This window comes from Polypterus senegalus, chromosome 17, assembly GCF_016835505.1.
Source record: "Polypterus senegalus isolate Bchr_013 chromosome 17, ASM1683550v1, whole genome shotgun sequence".
Lineage (NCBI taxonomy): Eukaryota > Metazoa > Chordata > Cladistia > Polypteriformes > Polypteridae > Polypterus > Polypterus senegalus.
In genome coordinates, this window is record NC_053170.1 from 3,632,246 (window position 1) to 3,654,652 (window position 22,407).

At 43.5% G+C, this 22,407-nt stretch overlaps 1 protein-coding gene across 4 annotated transcripts in view; it reads right to left on the reverse strand.

The window, feature by feature from the left end:
- plekhm1 (pleckstrin homology domain containing, family M (with RUN domain) member 1) overlaps window positions 1–22,407 on the reverse strand; it is a 90,167-nt gene that overhangs the window by 26,282 nt on the left and 41,478 nt on the right. For all 4 annotated transcript variants that reach the window (XM_039739232.1, XM_039739235.1, XM_039739233.1 and 1 more), the window contains 4 exons: window positions 18,408–19,025; window positions 14,690–15,089; window positions 13,693–13,909; window positions 1,630–2,547 (listed from right to left, as the gene is read on the reverse strand). In XM_039739232.1, the coding sequence (XP_039595166.1) occupies window positions 1,630–2,547; window positions 13,693–13,909; window positions 14,690–15,089; window positions 18,408–19,025 (2,153 nt within the window). The remainder of the gene's footprint in view (window positions 1–1,629; window positions 2,548–13,692; window positions 13,910–14,689; window positions 15,090–18,407; window positions 19,026–22,407) is intronic.

Genomic DNA, 22,407 nt, shown 5'->3' on the forward strand with positions numbered 1-22,407 from the left:
ATTCATTTATCACGGTAGAGTCTGGAATGGATTAATCGTGATAAACGAGGGTTCACTGTGTGTATATATATATATATATATATATATATATATATATATATATATCGATTGATCGATATAAATAAATATATCATAAAGTAAATATTAAGAGCACCTGGAGCAGTCAGAAGTTGTCTGAACCGCAAGGTTTATTAGGCTGAGGAGGTGAGCTCCAACCAACAGAAGGAACTGTTTGGTATAAGACAGACATCATTGGTTGGTAAGTGGCCTGTTACCAAGGATGTTGAGCCTTTGTGTGTTTAAATATATTCTTGGAGATATTGATTTAATATTTAGGTCTGACATATATCTAAGACATTGCGTGTTGTTTGTGCCAATGATAAGCAAGTCCCTTGAAGTGCTGGGGAGTAACGGGCAGTGCATGCGTTATTCATATGGCACTTGTGTGGTCAGGGCCTGTGTGTGTTAATCTGAAGGTGTGAGAGGAGACCAATCCAGTAATGAAGCCAGCGAGTTCCCTTATCTCTACAAAATACATCTAGATCCAATAAGAAAGCAAGTAAAGGAAGTCTGAGTGTAATAGCACTATAACACAACAGCAAAGTTTGAAATTGGACAAACTTGGTGCTTAACAGACCAGCTCTGAACCTCTGAGTTGAAAATCTGACTTAAGGGGGATGTTACAATTAAAAACTCAGATCTCCCATTTCAAATGGAACTCAGCATTAGTCGGTGGGCGGATGTTCTGCATTATCTGAAACTGGAAAAAGAAAAAAAAAAAAAATCAAATTCTCACTTAAGAGGATCTGCTCAAAACCTTTTTTAAAAAAAAAAACAAAAACAAAACATGCTCGAATAAGCACTCATTTAGAGGAAAAAGGATGTTTTTCCCTTTGTGGATTTTTAGCTTTCCTGTGCTCCTGCCTCTTTAACTTGCTTTGTTAGGTTTTGAAGTTATTTGCTGTGTATGTTATTTTTGCTCAACTGTATACGATTTTACTTTCTTGAAATGTATTTTTTTAATAATTAAAAAAAGGCTTCTTTGCCCCATGGACAGAGGACAGCGAGTATATTACCTGGATGTGCTAATCACCCAGCAACATGCCAACATGGTTTGTGGTTTCCGATTTCTCTGGAAACCGGACACAAATGCTGGGAGAAAAGTGTGTGGGGCGCGGGGGTGCAGGACATTAGCAGCGTATTTTTGTTTCTCTTTCACCAAAGATGTGGGACACTCCGTCGTATCCAGCATCCTGCCTATTTCGCTAGTCCAGTGTTTTTACGTGCTCTTCAGGGCAGTGCAGCTGAAGTCTTGGGTTGTCATCATTTTCAGAAGCACACCAAGAGACCATCGATTTTAATAAAAATAATAACAAAAAAACCCTTACAAATATCTGGCATTACCATTTGTGCATGCGCGTCCTGAACTTATTTATGAACGTCTAGTAATGTACACTACACTTCATTTGAGAAAACGTCAGCCCAAGAGAGAATCGTGACGCTGGAATCACAATGCCATTTGTATGGTGGGTCAAGTGTATTGTCTCATGCCTGCTCGCCATGCCTGACAATGTTCCCCACTAGATGGCACCCTAATGGCACAGCAGTTAAGGCAGCAGTATACGTTACCGGCACACTTGAAATTCTGTGCATCCAGACCCCTCTGCACTGGGACGTTGTCGAGATGCTGCAGGAAGGCGCTGTTCTCCTTCAGGCTGTACTGGACAAGCCTATGCAGATTCCCATCTCCTCCCCCTGGTGACAGGGCATCCTCGGCCGTTTCCAGGTACGCGGTTATCGTGCCCCGGATTAGCTCCCGCCAGGACTTTGCCTCCCGTTTGTTCTCCGCTTGCAACTTTAAGGTGGCCTTTGAAGTTAAAATTTTAAAAAACGACGGCCCGCCGAGGGACATGTCCGGCACAACATCTCGGATTTTCTCAATCAGGTACTTCTCCTGTAGCTGTTTTTTCTGCCCTGTAAGTTTAAAACATTTCAAAGCTTCCAGAGACAAGGAAAACACAAAGGGGAGCCACGTGTTTTCTCGGAAGATGTACAGGACAGACTCCTTGATGGCATCCTGCTCCGGTTGGGTGTGGCGCGTCCAGTCCAAGACAAGCTCTGGCTTAACTTCTTGTGTGCTGCTGGGCTGATGAGAAGATGGCAGGCCATTTTCTGCACTGCTGAGAGGTTTACTGGAAGCTGGGACAGTAAGGATCTCCCAGTGCTCCTCCTGCTGCTGAGGTCGACACTTCAAGAAGGCCTCCTTTAGACGATCCACCCAGTCTTCGGCCTCGTCTTTAGAGGGGGCCCGCAGGTACAGCCTCTTACTGGAGAAGGCGACATCAAAGCGGCCATCATTGCCGGCCAGCACCACGGACTCGCACCGTAAAAGGGAGCAGTTTTCCGCACAAGTTCGCTCGTCGTCGTTCAGGTATAGACGGAACTCGAATGGCGACAGCTCGCAGTAAAACTCCTTCCAGATTCCCATCGCCCCTCTCCGCTCTAAATTGCCAAGCTTAAGGAGTCCACGGAATGGATTGGACAGACCTGGAAAGAGAGAAAAGGAACATAAATCATTGTGTTCCTTGAAGACGCTGCCTCCCTGCCAGTGGTTGAACTTCTACAGCAAATAAGTCACAGCCATTCTAACTCAAGAAAAAGATGGAAGCAGCCATTTGAAGACATAGAGAATTACTTGATCCAAACAACAAAAGTGAACATCATCCCACAATGTCATACTGGGGGTAGAAAAATGAAACACCCCACCTAAAAATATTTTGGCGTATCAATTACTTACCGAGTCACTTGGAGTCAAGTCAAGTCAACCTGGGGAGCATACACTGGTACAGTGCGTTGCCACACCCACCATATGATGAAACAGCGTGGGATTCTGGTTGGCAACCCCCCCAGGCACAACACGTGGTCCAATCCAACCCTCCACAGTGACCCTTCATGTGCTGCAGCCAGGTGTTACGTGGGTGACCCCCTTGGGCAGATTCAGCCACTCGGGTCCTCAACATTGAGTCGGATCACCCTCGGATAATTGTGCCACATGGCCGTAGTGCCGTAACTGACACTCCCTCAACCATGCAGGTCATGTGCCTCATTTGGGACTCCATGAGCAACATAAAGTTCAACCAGTGGAATCCAAGGATACTCCGGAGAGACACACATGAAGGAGTCCAGTCTTCATCTCAGGTCACTGGATAGCGTCCATGTCTCTCAAACACCAGGACTCGAAAGACTTGGACCTTCGTCCTTTTGCAGATATCAGGAGTGCCCTACACCCGTTTCCATCGACCCTATGACCCCCCTCTTTTTCTCCCAATCCGTCTATTGACTTCATAGGAAGAGTCACCAGATGAATGAAGATGAAAAAGCCCAATTACTCACGTAATCCAAACATGTCAGGCATCGAGCTATACGATCACATCGCAAGCTCATGCATTTTGGCTAAATATTGGTAAATAAATCACTTCCGGAAAATGCTATTGTAGACACAAACAGACAGAAACATGTGATGCCAGAGAGTTTGCTCCTATGATTGGCTGTTTAGTAGCCGTATGACCAATCAGTAGAAAATGTCCCAGTCAGTGCCAATGGCACAGAGAATAATAATAATAGTAAGTTGCATTTGCAGAGCACCTTTCACACACTTGGGTCGCTTTACATACAAATATCGGAGGTTGAGATCACATAGGAGTCAAAAGTTCATCAAAGAGGAAAATTTTGAGTTGAGCTTTAAAGGCGAAGAAAGAGGAGCAAACTTGGAGAGACTGAGGATGAGGGGCCATAACACTGAAGGAGCTGAGAGTCTGCTGTGCGTGGGACAGTAAGGAGATGACTAATCGAGGACCTGAGAGAGCGACAAGGAGTGTATGGAGCTAGGAGCTGAGTTAGGTAGAGGGGGACAACTTAATAAAGGGCATTGAAGGTGAGAAGCAAAACCTTGAATTTAACCCCTGATGGAATCGGTAACCAGTGCAGTTGGGAGAGAACAGGGGAGACGTGAGCAGAACGCTTTGTGTGGCTGTGGAGGACTGAATGTACTGTAGTCTCTGTGTAGATTTTGCAGGGAGGCCGATGAAGAGGGAATTACAGTAATCAATACGAGACGTTAGGAAACAATGAACCAGAGTCTGAGCATTAGTACAAGTCGAGTAATGTGACGGAGAGGATAGAATGAAATTTTGGACAGAGACCTAATGTGTAGCTCTAAATTAAGTGATGAAGCAAACAAAACAATATAGCGGGGCCACATAGGTGGTGTTGTGTATTGTGTTTGCACCCTGTTTAAACTAATGCTCGACTGTTTAAATGTCGTCCCAGTAATAAGAAACGGGGAAGGGTGTTGCAGGGAGGCAGCGTCCCCTGGACACGTCAGAACCGGGATTTTAACAGTTGCTTCCGGTTCATCATTTTAAAAACCATCAGGAGGGAAAGGAAAAAAAAAAAAAAAAAAAAAAGAGAGGGACGGAGGTTTAAAGTACCGACAACCGACCAAAATCATTCCGCTATTTTTCATCGCGCCTGGTTCCAGTTTGATTCTCATTCTGCCGAAATCACATCAACACCATTATTGGCAAGAAACCCCAGGGTTGGACATTATACTCCACCATCCGCCGTCGTTCTGTTTTTCGAGAGACTCAAACACATCCATTTTGATCAGTCATCTGTATTCTGGACAGTGATTTTACCCGGACTCAATTCACATTCATTGTCATTCAGTACTCCTCCATCGCTATTATTTGTGCGTTGTGCTTGTTATACGTTTGCTGGGGCAGGGGAGGTTTTCTTATTGTACTGGTGTTGTTTCACTTAGCTGCTCTGGTGGAGGGATATATATACTGTATATTTATATAAGTAGATGTATTTTACATCGCGGATTTATAATTTTGTATTTTTGGCATTATATTTAATATATTCCACACTTATTTTATTGTGGTGACTACAACTGCGCGGCGTACTCTAGATGTAGTCTTACGAATGCTTTATGTAGTCTGAGCAGAACGGCCCTTAATTTATATTCAACATTCTTAACAGTGTAACCTAACATTTGATTTGCCTTTTTAATGGCTTCACCACTTAGCTTAGGTGATAAAAATATGTCAACATGAACCTCTAAGTCTGTTTCAGTGGTTGCTTTCCACAGGTCATCACCTCCCATCTTGAATTTATAACTAACATTCCTGTTGCTCACATGTTGCACTTTTCTACTTTAAACTCCATTATCTGAGTGTTTCCTCAGTTCTAAAGCTCATCCTGGTCTTTCTCGAATTGCTTCTGCTGCCTCCTCCGTGTCTGCCATTCCACCAATTTTAACATCATCTGCAAATTTCACAAGTTTACCTAAGTACACCAGGATCAACGAGATAAATATAAATCAGAAGACGTGACGGGCCAAGGACAGACCCCCCGAAAGAGTCCATTGATGATCTCACTCCACATGAAGCATGTCCTCACATCATCAGTACTTAAAAAGTTTTGAGATGAGATGAAGACATCTGAGATTTTCTCAGATGTTCCAAGAATGCAGAGGCACTGGTGAGCCTTCTTGATGAGAGCGCAAATGTTTTGTGCCCACTTGACTTCACTAGTGATGGTCACTCCACCAACACTGCGGCATCCCACTTAACTCTTTTAGGGCGGTGTTTGAGGGTGGATGTCGACAGGTGATAATCAGCTGTAAGTGTCCACAAAACCCCCAGTTATGTTACAGGTAGGCCCTCTTTGTGAGGAGGACGTTGAAACCCTGCGTTTGTGTGAATAGCATAAACAAATCTAGAACGGCATCAACATCTGATGAGATAGCAAAGCGAACGTGCAAACCAAAATATTCTAAGCGTACTATTTACAGGTAGTCCCCCATGTTACGAACATCTGACCTACGACTCATGAACGGGCTGCAGCTGCGACGCATGCACATTAGTAACTGCCGCTCCGTCAGCTTCAGCTTGAGGACGCTGCAAGCGGTGGCTGGACGGAGGCTGGAGGGGAGTGATTTTGCTGCTCACGCAGTGTAGTGCCCCTCGGGCGGCACCCGGTGGCAAGCGGTTTCACTACTCGCCCACCACACACGGCTGCCCCGTTCGTTCTCAGCAGGTGGCTGGTAATGCTGCAAGCAGTGACCCGGTTGTGGCTGAACGTCAGCATTGTAGTGTGCATCAGATGGCTGCCTATTGAATGGGGGCGATTCACTACCTGCCTTTGGCCGCACCGTGTTCGTTCTCAGTGGGCGGACGCTGTAGGCAGCATACTGTAGTGGAGGTGACTGTGAGGTGGGCTGGTGGTGAACCGCCTGTCGATGCCCCCATTCATTCTCAACAGCAAGCCTGCTTGTACTGTTATGCACATAGCAGAAAGTTGTCTCTTGTCAGTACATCAGACGTGTTGACGACGGGTGCCTTCCTGCTTGATAGGGTGTACAGTACTGTGCAGAAGATCTCATCTTAATCTTTTGTCTTCACCCTTCAAGAATGTCTCTGAAAGAGAAATCTGATGCAAGTGGTGGTGATACAGTAAAGAAGAGAACCACCATCACCATTGAAAATAAAGTAGAAATAATAAAAAGGTCAGAGAGAGGTGAAACTCCATCATTCATTGGCATAACACTTGGTTACAGTCGGTCAACAATAGCATTTACTAAATTTATATACCGACTTACATACAAATTCAACTTAAGTACAAACCTACAGTCCCTATCTCGTACGTAACCTGGGGACTGCCAGTATTTATTTATTTATATATTGCTGAATTGGACTCCGATTTTGATGGACGTGATTTGGAGATCGAAAACGTAACTCGGGTACCTGCATCAGATGATCGGTCTCCAGCTGATGCACCTAAGGCAAAGTTCACCTGGGAGGACTACACAGACACTGATCCATGGGAGGTAAGCTGGCTACTGGACTTCATCAAATGACGTGGCCTGCTAGTGGACACCACGAGTTACCAGCCACTCGACTGCTTCAAGATGTTTTTTTTTTTTTCCCCCCCAGAAAGTGCCTTTCAGCTTATGAGTGATGAGACAAACAGGAATGGAATAAGTGCATGAATTTACATAAATTGGGGGCTAAAGGAACATAAAGCAGCAGTGACAGGTGTCATAGATAAGTATTTATGTTGATTTCTGAGTGAAACTGTGGCTTTGTTTGCATTTTAGAAAAGTACGTTTTTTGGGAAAATATTCAGCCCTGGGACAAAAGGAAAAAAAAAATGAATTAACCCTAAAAGAGTTAATGTACATTGTGGTCTGCCTTCTGTTTCCTTAAGTCTATGGTTTTGGAGTTGTCCTGGCACCACTGAGTCAGCAGGGAGACTTCTACTGTGTAAGCTGTTGGTGTCATTGATTGATCTACTTAACGATGGAGTTGGCACTGTGTCTGGTCACACAACCATAACATGGGACTTAGCACACTCCTCATGGAGTTCCTTTGTCGATTTTCTTCTCTGTAAGCCACCTCATTGCTGGAGTCCAGGCTATGACGGTGGTGCTCACCAGCTGATTTAATGATGGGAGTTGGTGTTGTGTCTGGTCGCACAGGTACAGCATGGGGCTCAGCACACGACCCTGTGGAGTTGAGCCGCCTCTGTAAGCCGTGTCATTGCTAGTGATCAGGTCTGTATGTATAGATGTAAGAGAGAGAGAGAGAGAGAGATGGATGGCACTATAAAATAAATAGACAGACAGACAGATTATTATATTAATCCCAAGGGAATTTCACAAATGGTCTATGATGATGGCATCACCTGCTGAATGAATGATGGACTTGGTACCCTGTTTAGCCACACAACCATAAGCAAGGGGACTCAACACACTACCCTGTGGAGCACTCATGTTGAGGGTTAGTATGGAGGCTGTGATGCTGCCAGTCTGCACATGCAGACACATCCCAGCTGCAGAAGGTGGCACCGAGTCCTAAACTGAGAAGACTGGTCATCAGATTTGATGGCACCGCAGTGTTAAATGCTGACATCAGTTTTTATTAACCAGTGATATGTCTTAAATTAGAAAAATCAAAGCGACCTTTGAAGAACAGCTACAAGATTTTTTAGAATTTGACAAGCACTGCTATAACGCAAGCTCTGTGTATGACTATCTTTCTACCTTTATTCTCTCTGTTATACTTTCATTGTTATCACTCTTTAATTTAAAAATTCTTCTTTATCAGTATACTGCTACTGGAGTATGTGAATTTCCCCTTGGGATTAATAAAGTATCTATCTATAACGATAACGTGCAGTGAATCCACTTGACTTGAGCATTCAGAGTTTTCATACTCTTTCTCTGTACGTTTGCTCACAGGTTGATGCGCTTGCTGCTTCCTGAGCAGCTCTTCTTTTCTCCACTCTAGCGGCCCGCTTCTTCTCTTCTTCCGTCGGCATCTTTTCATGTTAAAAATGATTCAGTCAGTGTTTGTGTTGCAATTACATAGTATGTTTTCGTTAATTTTTCACTTAAGCTGGCACTTAAGTTCTTCAATCTGCCTCAAGAATGAGTTAAGATATGAAGAGGGAGGGGAAATAACGGCGAAGGTGGTAGGGATGAGAACAGCCCAGACAAGATACACCGCACAGCAGCCCTGCTGGCCGCTGCGAGAGTTGATTCTACAATAAAATAAAAATAAAAAGGGGAACAACCTTGGAGATCAACCATCACCCCTAAAGCGGTTAGAAGACGTCACGTAGTGTATGTGTACCAAATCTCAAGTCAATAGGTCAAATGGGGGCGGCACGGTGGCGCAGTGTTAGCAATGCTGCCTCGCAATAAGGAGACCTGGGTTCACTTCCCGGGTCCTCCCTGTGTGGAGTTTGCATGTCCTCCCTGTGTCTGCGTGGGTTTCCTCCCACAGTCCAAAGACACGCAGGTTAGGTGCACTGGGAATCCGAAATTGTCCCTAGTGTGTGCTTGGTGTGTGTGCCCTGTGGTGGGATGGCACCCAGCCCGGGTTTTTTTTCCTGCCTTGCACCCTGTGTTGGCTAGGATTGGCTCCAGCAGAACCCCGTGACCCTGTAGTTAGGATATAGCGGGTTGGATAATGGATGAATGGATAGGTCAAATGGTTTGCAAGCTTCAGGCGATTTGAAATCCAGGACTGACAAACGGACAGCCACGGTAGCGTATTATATATAAAGATTACTGCAACTACTTATTATTTGGCTGACATCTTAAACATTAAAACATTTGAGATGCATTTGGTTATATTTCCTTTGCTGTTCCAGTTGGAGCTCAGGCAGGTGAGGTGATTTGCTCAGAGTCACATGGTGTCAGTAGTGGGATTTGAACCTCAGGGTTTGCAGCCCAAAGCCTTAACCACTATGCCACACTGCCAGCCTTTTGTTAACTCAGTGGGCCTTTTTTTGCCTTACGGCTCTTTGACATCTGCAGGTTCTGCATTTTCTTTTTTTATTTGAAGGATTTTTTTTTTCTTGCACGTCTCTTCTCTTTTGTAAGAACCCCATGCTTGCCTGGCCATATTTCTCATGCGAGTTTGATTGTTTTGTTCTCTTAATTAAAACGGGACAATGGCCCGGTGTGAGCGTCGGCTCAAGTATACCGTTATGTGTGGTGGGCCGGTGTCCCCCTCCTGGATGTGTCCCTGCCATTGTGATTGGCTCCATCCCTCTTTAAATGCCTTAAAGAGCTTTGTGAACAGAAGGGCAGAATGACACAAAAAGAGAAGAGACACACAAATGACATCCTCGTTTATGACATAAAACTGTCACTTGATGCATTAAAACCCCAAGTGGTGCTGAATGTGCATAAAGGGGCAGGCGACTTCTAGAGAGATCCATTTTCGACTTGTTTCATTTCCACAGACCTACCTGGCATTCCAGTTCCACAGAAGGACGAGAATGAAATAAAAAACACAAAGCAAAGGGCACTTGAATTCAGAATGAAGGGAAAATAAAAAGAGTGACTTCATCCTGAAAGAGGGGAATTCACAATTTGTTCGCAGTGCACTTGAAGGCAGCAACCAAATGACTTGCAGTTTCTTCTGGTGGGTTAGAAAATGACTTTTGAGTTGCATTTAAAATTCTCTTTACGCATTAAAGGGGCTTTTCAACAAAAGGTGGTCATTCTGCGTGGAAAGTACAGAAGAGACGAGACGACTGTTTTTTCATTTCAAATCCACTCCTTTTCAAACTGGACAGCCATTCAAAATTAAGGAGGAATCCCCTAACACCCCTGACATTTCTTTACAGCCGTCCTTTCAAGCCCACCTGGCCGAGGCTGACCGTCTAAAAGGAGAGGAGGAGGAGGAGGACGGTGGCAAGCTGTGCCCAGTTTGTGGAGGTGCTGGGCAGAGAGGCGTCACAGAAGTTTAAACGATTCTTGGGTGCACTGAATCTCTCCCAAGAGGCCTGGACTGGCACGTCTCGTAAATAATCTAATTTCTTGTAATATCAAGTTTTAAATGAATAAAATGTAACTAAACACACACACTCACACACTCCTTACAGGTTTCTGAGGACCCCCCCTGCGAGTGAGGTGCAGTACCGATACACTGACTAAACAACAGAAGGAAAATCCCTGGATCATAAGGTCAGATGTTGGAACTTTTTTGTCTACCCCGCCATTTGTCATTTTTCTTTTGTAACAAAATCAAACCAAGTACACTCTGCTTCTAATGTCTTCTCTTCATCTGTAACATGGCATGGAATAAAAATTGTGCAAATTCAAGAACTAGCATGGAGCAACGTTGACGTCTAACATTCCAATACATGGGGAGGTTGCATGTAAGGCTGTACGTGCACGCCGATCAGCCACAATGTTAAAAGTGACAAATACTATTGATTATCTCGTCACTTGGTAAGTTTCAGTCGGGTTTTAGAACAAATCACAGCACAGAAACTGCACTCGTTAAAGTAGTAAATGGTAAATGCAGACAGAGGACGTTTATCTGTTCTCATCCTCTTAGATCCGAGTGCAGCGTTTGATTCCATTGATCACAATATTCTTAGAAATCACCTTAGTCAATGGCTGGGCCTCTCTGGCAGTGTCTTAAATTGGTTTAAACCCTACCTGGCAGGGAGAAAATTCTTTGTTAGTTGTGGTGATTATACTTCAAAGACCCCCGACATTCTATATGGTGTTCCACAAGGCTCTATCCTGGGTCCGCTGCTCTTTTTCGATCTACATGCTTCCGTTAGGTCAGATTATCTCGGGGCATAACGTGAGCTACCACAGCTATGCTGATGACACACAATTGTACTTATCAATAGCACCTGATGATCCCGATTCTGTTGTTTCACTAACACAATGTCTTACTTGTGTTTCTAAATGGAGAAGTAGTAATTTTCTCAAGCTAAATAAAGAGAAAACAGAAATTTTAGTGATTGGCAATAATTGACATAATGAGGTTATTAGAAATAAACTTGATGCATTAGGATTAAAAGTCAAGACGGAGGTAAAGAATTCAGGGTAACTGTTGACTCTGACCTGAATTTTAAATCGCATATTAATCAGACCACTAGGACAGCATTTTTTCACTTAAGAAATATAACAAAGGTTTGACCTCTTATATCATTGAAAGATGCAGAGCAATGAGTTCACACGTTTGTTTTCAGTCGACTAGATTACTGTAACGCACTCCTCTCAGGACCACCCAAAAAAGACATCAATCGACTGCAACGAGTGCAGAATGGAGCTGCTAGAATCCTAACTAGGAAAAGAAAATCTGAACACATCTCTCCAGTTTTAATGTCACTACACTGGTTACCTGTGTCATTCAGGATTGACTTTAAAATTCTGCTTATGGTTTACAAAGCCTTAAATAATCTCACTCCATCTTATATATCGGAATGTCTTGACACCTTATATTCCAAATCGTAACCTCAGATCCTCAAATGAGTGTCTCCTTTGAATTCCAAGAACAAAACTTAAAAGAAGTGTTGAGGCGGGCGGCCTTCTGCTGTTAGGCACCTAAAATCTGGAATAGCCTGCCAATAGGAATTCACCAGGCTGATACAGTACAGCACTTTAAAACACTGCTGAAAACACATTACTGTAACATGGCCTTCCCATAACTTCATTTTAATTTAATCCTGATGCTCTGCATATTCAATTAATTATCATTACTATTCATTGTGGCTCCAAAATGCATACTAACCCCTACTCTCTCTTCTGTTCTTTTTCCGGTTTTCTGCGCCACCACCACCTGATCAAAGCACCGAGATGTCCCTATATTGATGGATTAAAGGCCAGAAGTCTACATGACAGTCATCATCAAGTCCTTCCATGAGAACCCTGAATACAATGAGGACTGATTGAGATCATTTATGTTAGGTAGAATGCCTAGAGGGGGCTGGGTGGTCTTGTGGCCTCGGACCCCCTGCAGATTTAATTTTTTTTCTTCCTTCCCTGGCCATCGGATCTTACTCTTATTCTATGTTAATTAGTGTTCGCTGATTTTAATTCTTACTTTGTCTTTTATCTTCTCTTCGTCATGTAAAGCACTTTGAGCGACATTTGTATAAAAATGTGCTCTAGAAATAAATTTTGTTGTTGTCGTCAATTGGGGGGAAGGAATTATTATTTGTCAGAGGTATGGCTTGGTATAAGTAGGTTTCCTCAGCAATTTATCCAGGCCACAGGTCCTGGTAGTGGGGCTGCCGGCTGGGTAAGGGGGTCTGCTGTTACACTCTGATTTTCTTGAAGGTGATCAGGAGATCAGCTGTTCGGACCCCAGCCGATGCCGCCCCAGGTGATCGCTCGTCTGCCAGCTGACTGCGTTCGCACATCTGACTCACCTGTGTGCTATCACATGCATAAGGTTGCACTGACAAATGGCTATAAATTGCCAACAGTGGCAGTACCAGGACTGTGGCAGATTTCTGAAAGAAGGTGGTCGACGACTTTGCTGGCAGAGTATGCTGCAGTGCAAGTGAGGAATGTCATAACCAAGAGCAGTGCCAGACAGGCTGACCGAGCGCCACTTTCCTGCAACATACAAGGACAAAAAAGTACAAACCTGTCTGTGTTGTGTGCAGCAACAAACAACTGAAAAGGAAGCACCAGCGCAACGTGGCAATGCATGCAATTGGCTGCTTTGAGCGTCATCAGACTGTGTAACATGTACGTGATACGTATGTGAAGTCAAATAATATGCAGGCTCATGCAACATGCAAGACAGTAACATAAGTCAAAAAAAAAACACTTTTTTTGTTAATTGATGTGTTGAACTTATGCTCTTTTTTATATTAAAAAAAAGTGAGTTTGTAAAAAATATTCAGCCCTGCGAGAAACAAAATCAACCTTAAAATAGTTAAAAAGCAAGTCTGTCTTTTTCTTAGAGGGTCTGCTAATCTTGTCCATTCCTGGGTAGTTGCCCTCTAGCAGGATGCAGTTTCCTACCATCCCTGACGATGTCCCCATAATGTTATACAAGTTACTACACTGTCGTGGCGTCTAGTGTCACTGTCACCAGGGCTGTGAATGTCCCTACCCCTGTCCTGTTACCGTCTGCAACCCCTGCCTTGACTGGGCCCATACTACAGGGGCTCTGCTATACCTGAGCAATACAAGGTGGCAAAGACAATAAATTTAAAAACCGTAAGAGGATTAGGCTTTCACACCACCTTCAGCGTGATAAGCACACCCAGGGACGTTGAACCTGAGCTCTGAGAGACTGTCAGCAACAAAGTTTAACAGTAAAAACCTCTGAAGAGGAACAAACAGCCATGACTTACCAATCTGCCGGCGGTGAACAACCCTAAAGAGCTTGGGCTCTGGAGATGGGGCCAGTTTACTGTTGGCACTGCTGCTGCCACATGCGGGATCCAAATTTAGGGGCACTCCTTCACTTCCTTCATTTGTGCTGGTACTGAGCACTGCCAGCTTCTCGGTGGTTTTCTCCTCAGCAGAAGGTTTATAGATATCATCTTCAGAGATCCAGCTTCTGCTTTTCTGAAAAGAGTCAGAAGTACGTCAGCTTTATTAGGAATAAAACATTTTGATTTTCAGTGGGTAATAAATGAGTACATGCATGTATTCTCAAACACTCAGACTAATTTAGGGTCACAAGGAACGGAGACTATCCCAGCAGTCCTGGGAACAGGGTGATACAACTACAATGAACAATGTATGACTGGTCATCACAAGGCACACAACCACTCAGTTGACTTAGTGTCACCAATTTATCCACCGAGTTGAGAACAACATGCAAACTGCACACTAGCAATGGGATTCAAAAACAGAATGATGAGGCAGTAGTGCCAACTATGCCATGCAATGCATAATACGACTTCTAAATATTCTTTATGAAGGAAAAAGCATCTGCTGTGTTAATCTGTGCAGACATTAACAGTTTGAACTCCTCACCCATTTATTAACTTGGTTTCTCAGTTTAGGATCACCAGGTCATCAGACCCCAGAACCAACAGCCGTAGGGAAAGGTCAGTCAAATGCAGGGCCTACTGGCACACCAAACCAGCTGGTTACAGCAAACCTATGAATATGAACCACAAAAGGTCCCATCCTGGGAATAGAACCCTGACTCTACCAGTTTGAGCTGGCCATGTTGTCTGTCACCTATCCAAAATGAAATCTGCAGCCATCTCACCCTCACAGAAGAGATCTGCCAATCAAGTCAAGTAACTGCTAGACCTTCACTTCTGAATGAGCCCCAGTACCACCGTCCAAGTCCACCCGAGCAGCGCAGGTCTAACCTGAATGAGCAGCACTTACTGGAAGACTTGAGCTGACGGGTAAAGAGCCGTCCGAAGAGCTCGCCCTCCTTAGGGTCAGCTGTGGCGTGTTGCGGATTTCCGGCCTGCTGGCTACTGCGTCGACAGAAGAGGGAGCCTTGACACACTCGTGCTTTTTTTGGTTTACCTCTAGAATTTTGGTTTCTTCTGGTGCCACTTTTAGTGCAGGTTCATCAACAGTGGCGTTTAGTTCATCCACGCTGCCAAATGAAACTTTGAAAGGTAAAATGCCATCCACTCCATGGTCTTCAGCAGCCAGCGAGGACTGCAGGTACTCTTTATCATACTCTGGTGCCGCCTCAGGCGGGATGTCCTGTCCCTGGTTCAACAGATCCACTGAACCCTTCAGGGAATTCTGAATGTTCTCACAGAACTCGTACCTTAAAAGCAAGAAGATGACAAAAAGGGTAAAGAGATGCAAGATGACAGACAAGGAAGCACAAATCTAATCTTTATGTGGCAATAAATAACGGCTCGCTCTACTCACTCGTCCGTGCTTTCATAAAATGTTCTTGGAGACGCTCTAGTGTTCTGCATTTAAATGTACATAAAAGTCTGGTGTGGGATCAGGCAAAAATGTGACAACTCCTATGAATGGCTGGCATTACAATAGCATCTTGAATTATTTTTCTCTTGCTTAATGCATTTTACAGGTTTGTTTTTATTATAATTTAACTGTATCTTTTAGTGATGGAAACTTTAGTTTCACTTTTCTTTTGAGAAAATTCAATATAGATAAATGACTAATTATTACTTACCAGACTGTGCTACCCATCTGACTCAGGATAAATACTGAGTAATCAAGACGGACGTCAGTGTTAACATTTGCATGGCACCATGTGATACATATGTCTCAGTTATATGCCATTTGGTATGGGATTTGTAAAAGCAATGTTAATGTTTGTGATGCACCACCTGCTGGAATGGCAAATGCAATACACATCCCTGTTATATGCCATTTGGTATGTGACTCAAACCACCTACAGCTGAACACCAGTAAAACCAAGGAGCTGGTGGTGGATTTTAGGAGGACCAGGCCCCACATGGACCCCGTGATCATCAGAGGTGACTGTGCATAGGGTGCAGACCTATAAATACCTGGGAGTGCAGCTGGGTGATAAACTGGACTGGACTGCCAATACTGATGATCTGTGCAAGAGAGAACAGAGCCGACTATACTTCATTAGAAGGCTGGCGTCCTTCAACATCTGCAATAAGATGCTGCAGATCTTCTACCAGACGGTTGTGGCGAGCGCCCTCTTCTACACAGTGGTGTGCTGGGGAGGCAGCATAAAGAAGAGGGACGCCTCACGTCTGAACAAACTGGTGAGGAAGGCAGGCTCTACTGTAGGCACGGAGCTGGACAGTTTGACATCCGTGGCAGAGCGACGGGCACTGAGCAGACTCCTGTCAATCATGGAGAATCCACTGCATCCACTGAACAGGATCATCTCCAGACAGAGGAGCAGCTTTAGCGACAGACAGACTGCTGTCACCATCCTGCTCCACTGACAGACTGAGGAGACCCCACACTATGCGACTCTTCAATTCCACCCCTTGGGTAAATGTTAATATTATACAAAATTATTGTCTGTCTGTTATACCTGCATTGTTATCACTCTTTAATTTAATATTGTTCTTTATCGATATGCTGCTGCTGGAGTCTGTGAATTTCCCCCTGGGATTAATAAAGTATCTACCTATCTATTTGTAAAAGCAGTGTTCATGTTTGTGATGCACCACCTGATGGAATGGCAAATGCAATGCATTTGTCTGTAATATGCCATTTGGTATGGGATTTGTAAAAGCAGTGTTAATGTTTGTGATGCACCATCTTTGGAATGACAGAGACATAGCAACCAGACAGACATGCAGAAACTTACTCTTCATCAATCAATGCGGATGTCTGTGTTAACATTTGCATTGCATCATGTAAAACACATGTCTCTGTTACATGTCACTTGGGATGGGATTTGTAAAAGCAGCGTTAATGTTTGTGAAGCGTCATCTGCTGGAAAGACAAATGCAATGCACATCCTTGTTATATGCCATTTGGTATGGGATTTGTAAAAGCAGTGCTAATGTTTGTGATGCAACAACTGCTGGGATGACAAATTCAATGCATTTCATTACTATACCAGTAACACGCCGAAAGCGGACAGTAGAGGTAACGTAGTATGTGTGTGCAGGTGATTTCAAATCCTAATCAGACAAATGGACAGCCACGGTAGCGTATTACAGAAGAAGAAATGCTTGTGATGCACCATCTTTTGGAATGGCAGAGACGCATCAACCAGACAGATACACAGACATTTTTCCTTTTATTAAGGTGGGCGATTTCTCCCAAGGTGCCATTTTGCTTTTAGTAAGGTGGTTTATATTTTGTGATGCTGTTGCTAGGACACAATAGCAGGTTGCTAGGAGATGGTGCCCCAAAGTCTCACAGGATGAAGTCAACCAGGTGACGACAGTATTTAAACTTCTGTCTTGCTAGCAGCACCTGTCCAGGTTTGTGTGTACAATACTAAGAATTTCACTGTGGTTATGAATGTTTTTAAAGGAATATTCCACCCAAAATTGATCATTTTTTGTTGATACGTTAACTAACCAAATGTAGTTTGATTGATGACAGAGAAACAAAGTTGAATTTCGTGCGTTTGTGGAGAACAGAGATTAAGTTATTGATAGAATGGGACTGAATGGTGGCCAACACTAAACCACACAATCGTATCAAAACGTCCATGAAAACAAGAGACACGTTACTAGTGTCACATAATCCACGTGAAGTCTTCCTGTCGTATGCTCATAACAGGCACAAACACACACACACAGGTTTTTGCTGAAGTATTGCTCTATAAATAACGAGAGACATCCAAATCTTCCTTTCTCCACCTAGAGGCACACACGTCCTTCATTCAAACGTCTTTAATCGTCTATCACCTCAAGAGAAACTGGGGACCTCTTTGTGGACTCTGATCATCGAATTTCACTAAGAAAGCTTAGAAATGGTGTGAAATGAGAATGGACATTACACTGTATATCCCACCAGCCTCTGACTAAGCCCTTTTTTAACGTTCTACTGAATTTACTAAAATCAAATAACATTCCGCACAAGCCAGTCAAGTAGTATAAAACTAGGTTCGAAACAAATCAACCCCCTCCCATGAGAAAGAGAAACCCTTTCGATCTCACAAGCAGCCATCTTATTTCTTGCATTCTGGTTGCCTGCATATTGTCAGATTGTGCGGGTTTAGGGTGTGAAGTGTGGGATGGAGCAAAAATATGGGGAAGAATTTAAATGCAACACCTGTTCTAACCCGGTATCTGTTTGCCTTAAAGTGGAGGAGGACTAAACCGACGGACGCTGCTGTCATCTCCTCCCATCATCCTGCCTCTGCTTCTATAAAAGCCGCCTAACCAGTAAAGATGGGGTCGCTCAAGACCAGGAGCTCAACCAGGATGGAAGTCGACACAGAGCTGCCTTTTCATGTCAGATGAAAATCTGTATTTTCCAGGACGTTAAACAGGGATCACCACGTTGGAGCCCAGACTCGTTGTGCTTCATTTCCTGTGCATCACTTACAGCGTAGACAGACCCCAAACCCAAACTCACTCCCACTCTAACAAAACTCTGAAAGGGTAAGCATGCTAAACCATGGAGCCAAAAGGCTTTGCTGTGCCATAAAAGTGGAACTGACCTCTGATCAAATTTGTCCGAATCACATGACCAGGGCTCTTCAGAAGACTTATCTGGGCTTTTGGTGCTGCTGACCTGCAAAAGGCTGTCCGAACTCAAACTCGACGAAAGCTGCGAGGAGCTGGTAGTGTCCAGGCTCAGTGTGGAAGATGTCAACTTATTTTTAACCAGATTCTTGCCGTGTGATGAACTGGAGCCTGAATTATGGTGGACTTCAATTATGTCGGAGTCTGAAGACTGTAACACGGAGTCCCAGCAGTCTTTTGCTTTGTGTTCAGATTCTGTCAAAACTGGAAGGTCTAGAGGATCCGAGCAGGAGCAGAGACCGGCCAGGACCAACGGCGTAATGGTCCATTCGTTCAGAACCGCTGACTTGTAAGACAATTGGAAGGAGAGTGACGTCAAGCCCTGTAGGTAACTCAGGAGAACCTCGCGCTCCTCTGCGTCAAGCAGCAGGGCTGATGGCTGGTAATATCCCAGGAGTTTTGACCGCTCGCGGATCAAAGACACCAGGTAGCACTCCATGAGACCATCGTTCAGGGCCAACCTCACCCAAGCTCGGCAACGGCCGACATCGGTGTTGATGAAGTTCAAGTGCTCCAGCTCGGTAATTACATCCCTGAAAGAGAGGAAAGCAGAAAACACCGTTTAGAGGGGTGGAGGCCCTCAGAAAACGTGAAGAATTGAAACCTTTCTACATTACAAACAAACCACCAGTGTTCCTTGGCCTCGGTTACTGTGCCGCCAGTGAATCACATGTATGAGAAGATCTGTGTAATAAACTGTTGTGGTGTATGAAGATCTGCAAATTCTTCTCTATATTCTCATTATATTTTGCTCAATCCCAACAAGATAAAATCAAATGCATGACACTTGTCTAGGCATTGTAACATCAAAAGCGCATCCTCTTCCCTAATACCTCACTTTAAAAAAGGAGCTCAAACAAATTGCTAAACTGGGTTACAGCCTGGGAAAGGAAGACATGCAAGTAAGTACTAGGCAACATCAAAACAACTTTATTACCGTAATACTAGCATATAAGTCGGGTCTTGAAACCCGAAAAATCGATCATAAAATCAGACCCCGACTTACATGGCTGGCCAAAAATACATTATTATTATAATTTTTTTTTTTTTTTACATCATCTTGCTTCCTCCAATCTCACACCAGTTTCTCAGACACATCGATTTTTGTTGCAGCAGTGCAGTTACCAATTTCTTTCGCCACTTCAACGACTTTTAATTGAAAGCCCACTTCATATTTTCTTCTGATCGAAAGCTCCATCGCATCCATAGTAGATAAAGGATGCTCTTACGATAAAGGTGTAGGAGGGTGTGAGACACAAAAAACACAAATCAGTGCAAACGTCGCTTCAGAATAGTTTGGGTATTACTGTGTGGTCACATAGATACAATACATAGAAAAAAAAAAAGCCTGTATGCTCCGTGGTTACTCTCTCAGGTGGGTGGGCATTAGCATATTGTAATCTCTTGGACCAACAGTGTGAGTTTTCCGCATTCGACTTATACGTCCTACATTATAAAATACCGGAAATTATACAGAAAAATCAAGCCCCAACTCATCCGTGGGAGAACTTATACACATACACACACACATATACTGTATATATATATATATATATATATATATAGTCACACACGTGCGACTAAGAGCGAGCTGAAGGGACCAAGTGAAGATAATTACCCACCAGGCCAGGGAGTGGCGGGGGGCTCTAAACCTTTCTCTGTTATTTCTGCAGATCAAATACAAAGTGACCTCACGTCACTTCCTGTTCTGGCACCCAGACTGACGTCACTTCCAGGTTACAAGACATAAAAGCCTCCATCTTGGCTACCTCAAACAGTTCAGTGTGGAACTCGAATACACAGCATCGCTGTAACCAAAATAATCCTTTGCAGCTAGGAACAATATACGGGTGGCTGCCCCAACCTTTTGAAAGTGTGGAGACTCATCATGCTGTGGGGGTGTTTTTCAGCTGCAGGGACAGGACAACTGGTTGCAATCGAGGGGAAGATGAATGCGGCCAAATACAGGGATATCCTGGACAAAAACCTTCTCCAGAGTGCTAAGGACCTCAAACTGGGCCGAAGGTTTACCTTCCAACAAGACAATGACCCTAAGCACACAGCTAAAATAATGAAGGAGTGGCTTCACAACAACTCTGTGACTGTTCTTGAATGGCCCAGCCAGAGCCCTGACTTAAACCAATTGAGCATCTCTGGAGAGACCTAAAAATGGCCGTCCACCAACGTTTACCATCCAACCTGACAGAACTGGAGAGGATCCCCAAATCCAGGTGTGAAAAACTTGTTGCATCTTTCCCAAGAAGACTCCTGGCTTCTACTAAATACTGAGCAAAGGGTCTGAATACTTAGGACCAGGTGATATTTCAGTTTTTCTTTTTTACTAAATCTGCAACAATTTCAAAAATTCTTTTTTTTTGTCTGTCAATATGGGGTGCTGTGTGTACATTAATGAGGAAAAAAAAAAAATTTAAATGATTTTAGCAAATGGCTGCAATATAACAAAGAGTGAAAAATTAAAGGGGGGTCTGAATACTTTCCGTACCCACTGTGTGTGTGTGTGTGTGTGTGTGTGTATATTATATATATATATATATATATATAAACAGTCAATGTGTATGTATGTATGTTCCAGCATCACGTCCGAACGAAACTTGGTACACTTGTTCCTCATTGGTCGACTAAAAATACTGCACAGTGAAATCAGCCGTAACTCACCCGCTTCTAGGTAGGGTGGGGGGTGATCTTGCAGTGTTGTATGTATGTTATCATCCAGTTGACGCTCTGAACCGGCCAACTGTACTTCATTTGAAAAGCAACAGGGGCGCGGTGGTGCTCAAACAAAGAATGCTGGCAGTCACCTCCAGTTCGCCCTTGTGTTTTTTTTATTGTTTGAGAAAAACATAATTAAAAAAACACAACGTTAAAAATAAAAATAAATTAAACAATAAAGACTCACTAAAGTCCTTGTCTTGCGGTCTTGTATGTATGTTATCATCTAGTTGACACTCGGAACCGGCCAACTCTAATTTGCTGCTCAAAAATAATGAATGCTGTCAGTCGCCTGCTATATATTAACTGTGTAAGCCGCACAGGATCCTAGAAAGTATTGAAATCATCAGAACTACTCTGGGCATCTCTCTGCTAGGAGGATTCATGTTGCTGAAGTGCTTGCATCATTTGTGCATTAGCAGCTAAGCAATCGTCTTTCTCGGGAGGTTTCCTTTTGCCAGTGTGCTGGCCCCGACTCTACGTCTCACTTCAGGGCTGGACAGACACACACACAGACTTCCACGTGTAGAGCTCTACTTAATTACAAAAGCAACAGGTGGGTGTGGTGGAGGTGCTCAAACATAAAGAATGCTGGCAGTTGCCTCCAGTTCGCCATCTGATGGTCGTTCCGAGTGTCAACTGGATGACAACATGCATACAAGAACACCCCCCCACCCACTCTACCCACAATTTTTAATCAACCATTGAGAAACATGTGTACCAAGTTTCATGAAAATGGCTCCTGCCGTTCGGACGTGTTGCTGGAACATACATACACACACACACATTGACAGACAAACAGATTTATATATATATATATATATATATATATATATATATATATATACACATATACATACATACATACATACATACATAAATAAATATACAGGTGCTGGTCATAAAATTAGAATATCATGACAAAGTTGATTTATTTTAGTAATTCCATTCAAAAAGTGAAACTTGTATATTAGATTCATTCATTACACACAGACTGATGTATTTCAAATGTTTATTTCTTTTAATTTTGATGATTATAACTGACAACTAATGAAAGTCCCAAATTCAGTATCTCGAAAATTAGAATATCAATTAAGACCAATGCAAAAAAGGATTTTTAGAAATGTTGGCCAACTGAAAGGTATGAACATGAAAAGTATGAGCATGTACAGCACTCAGTATTTA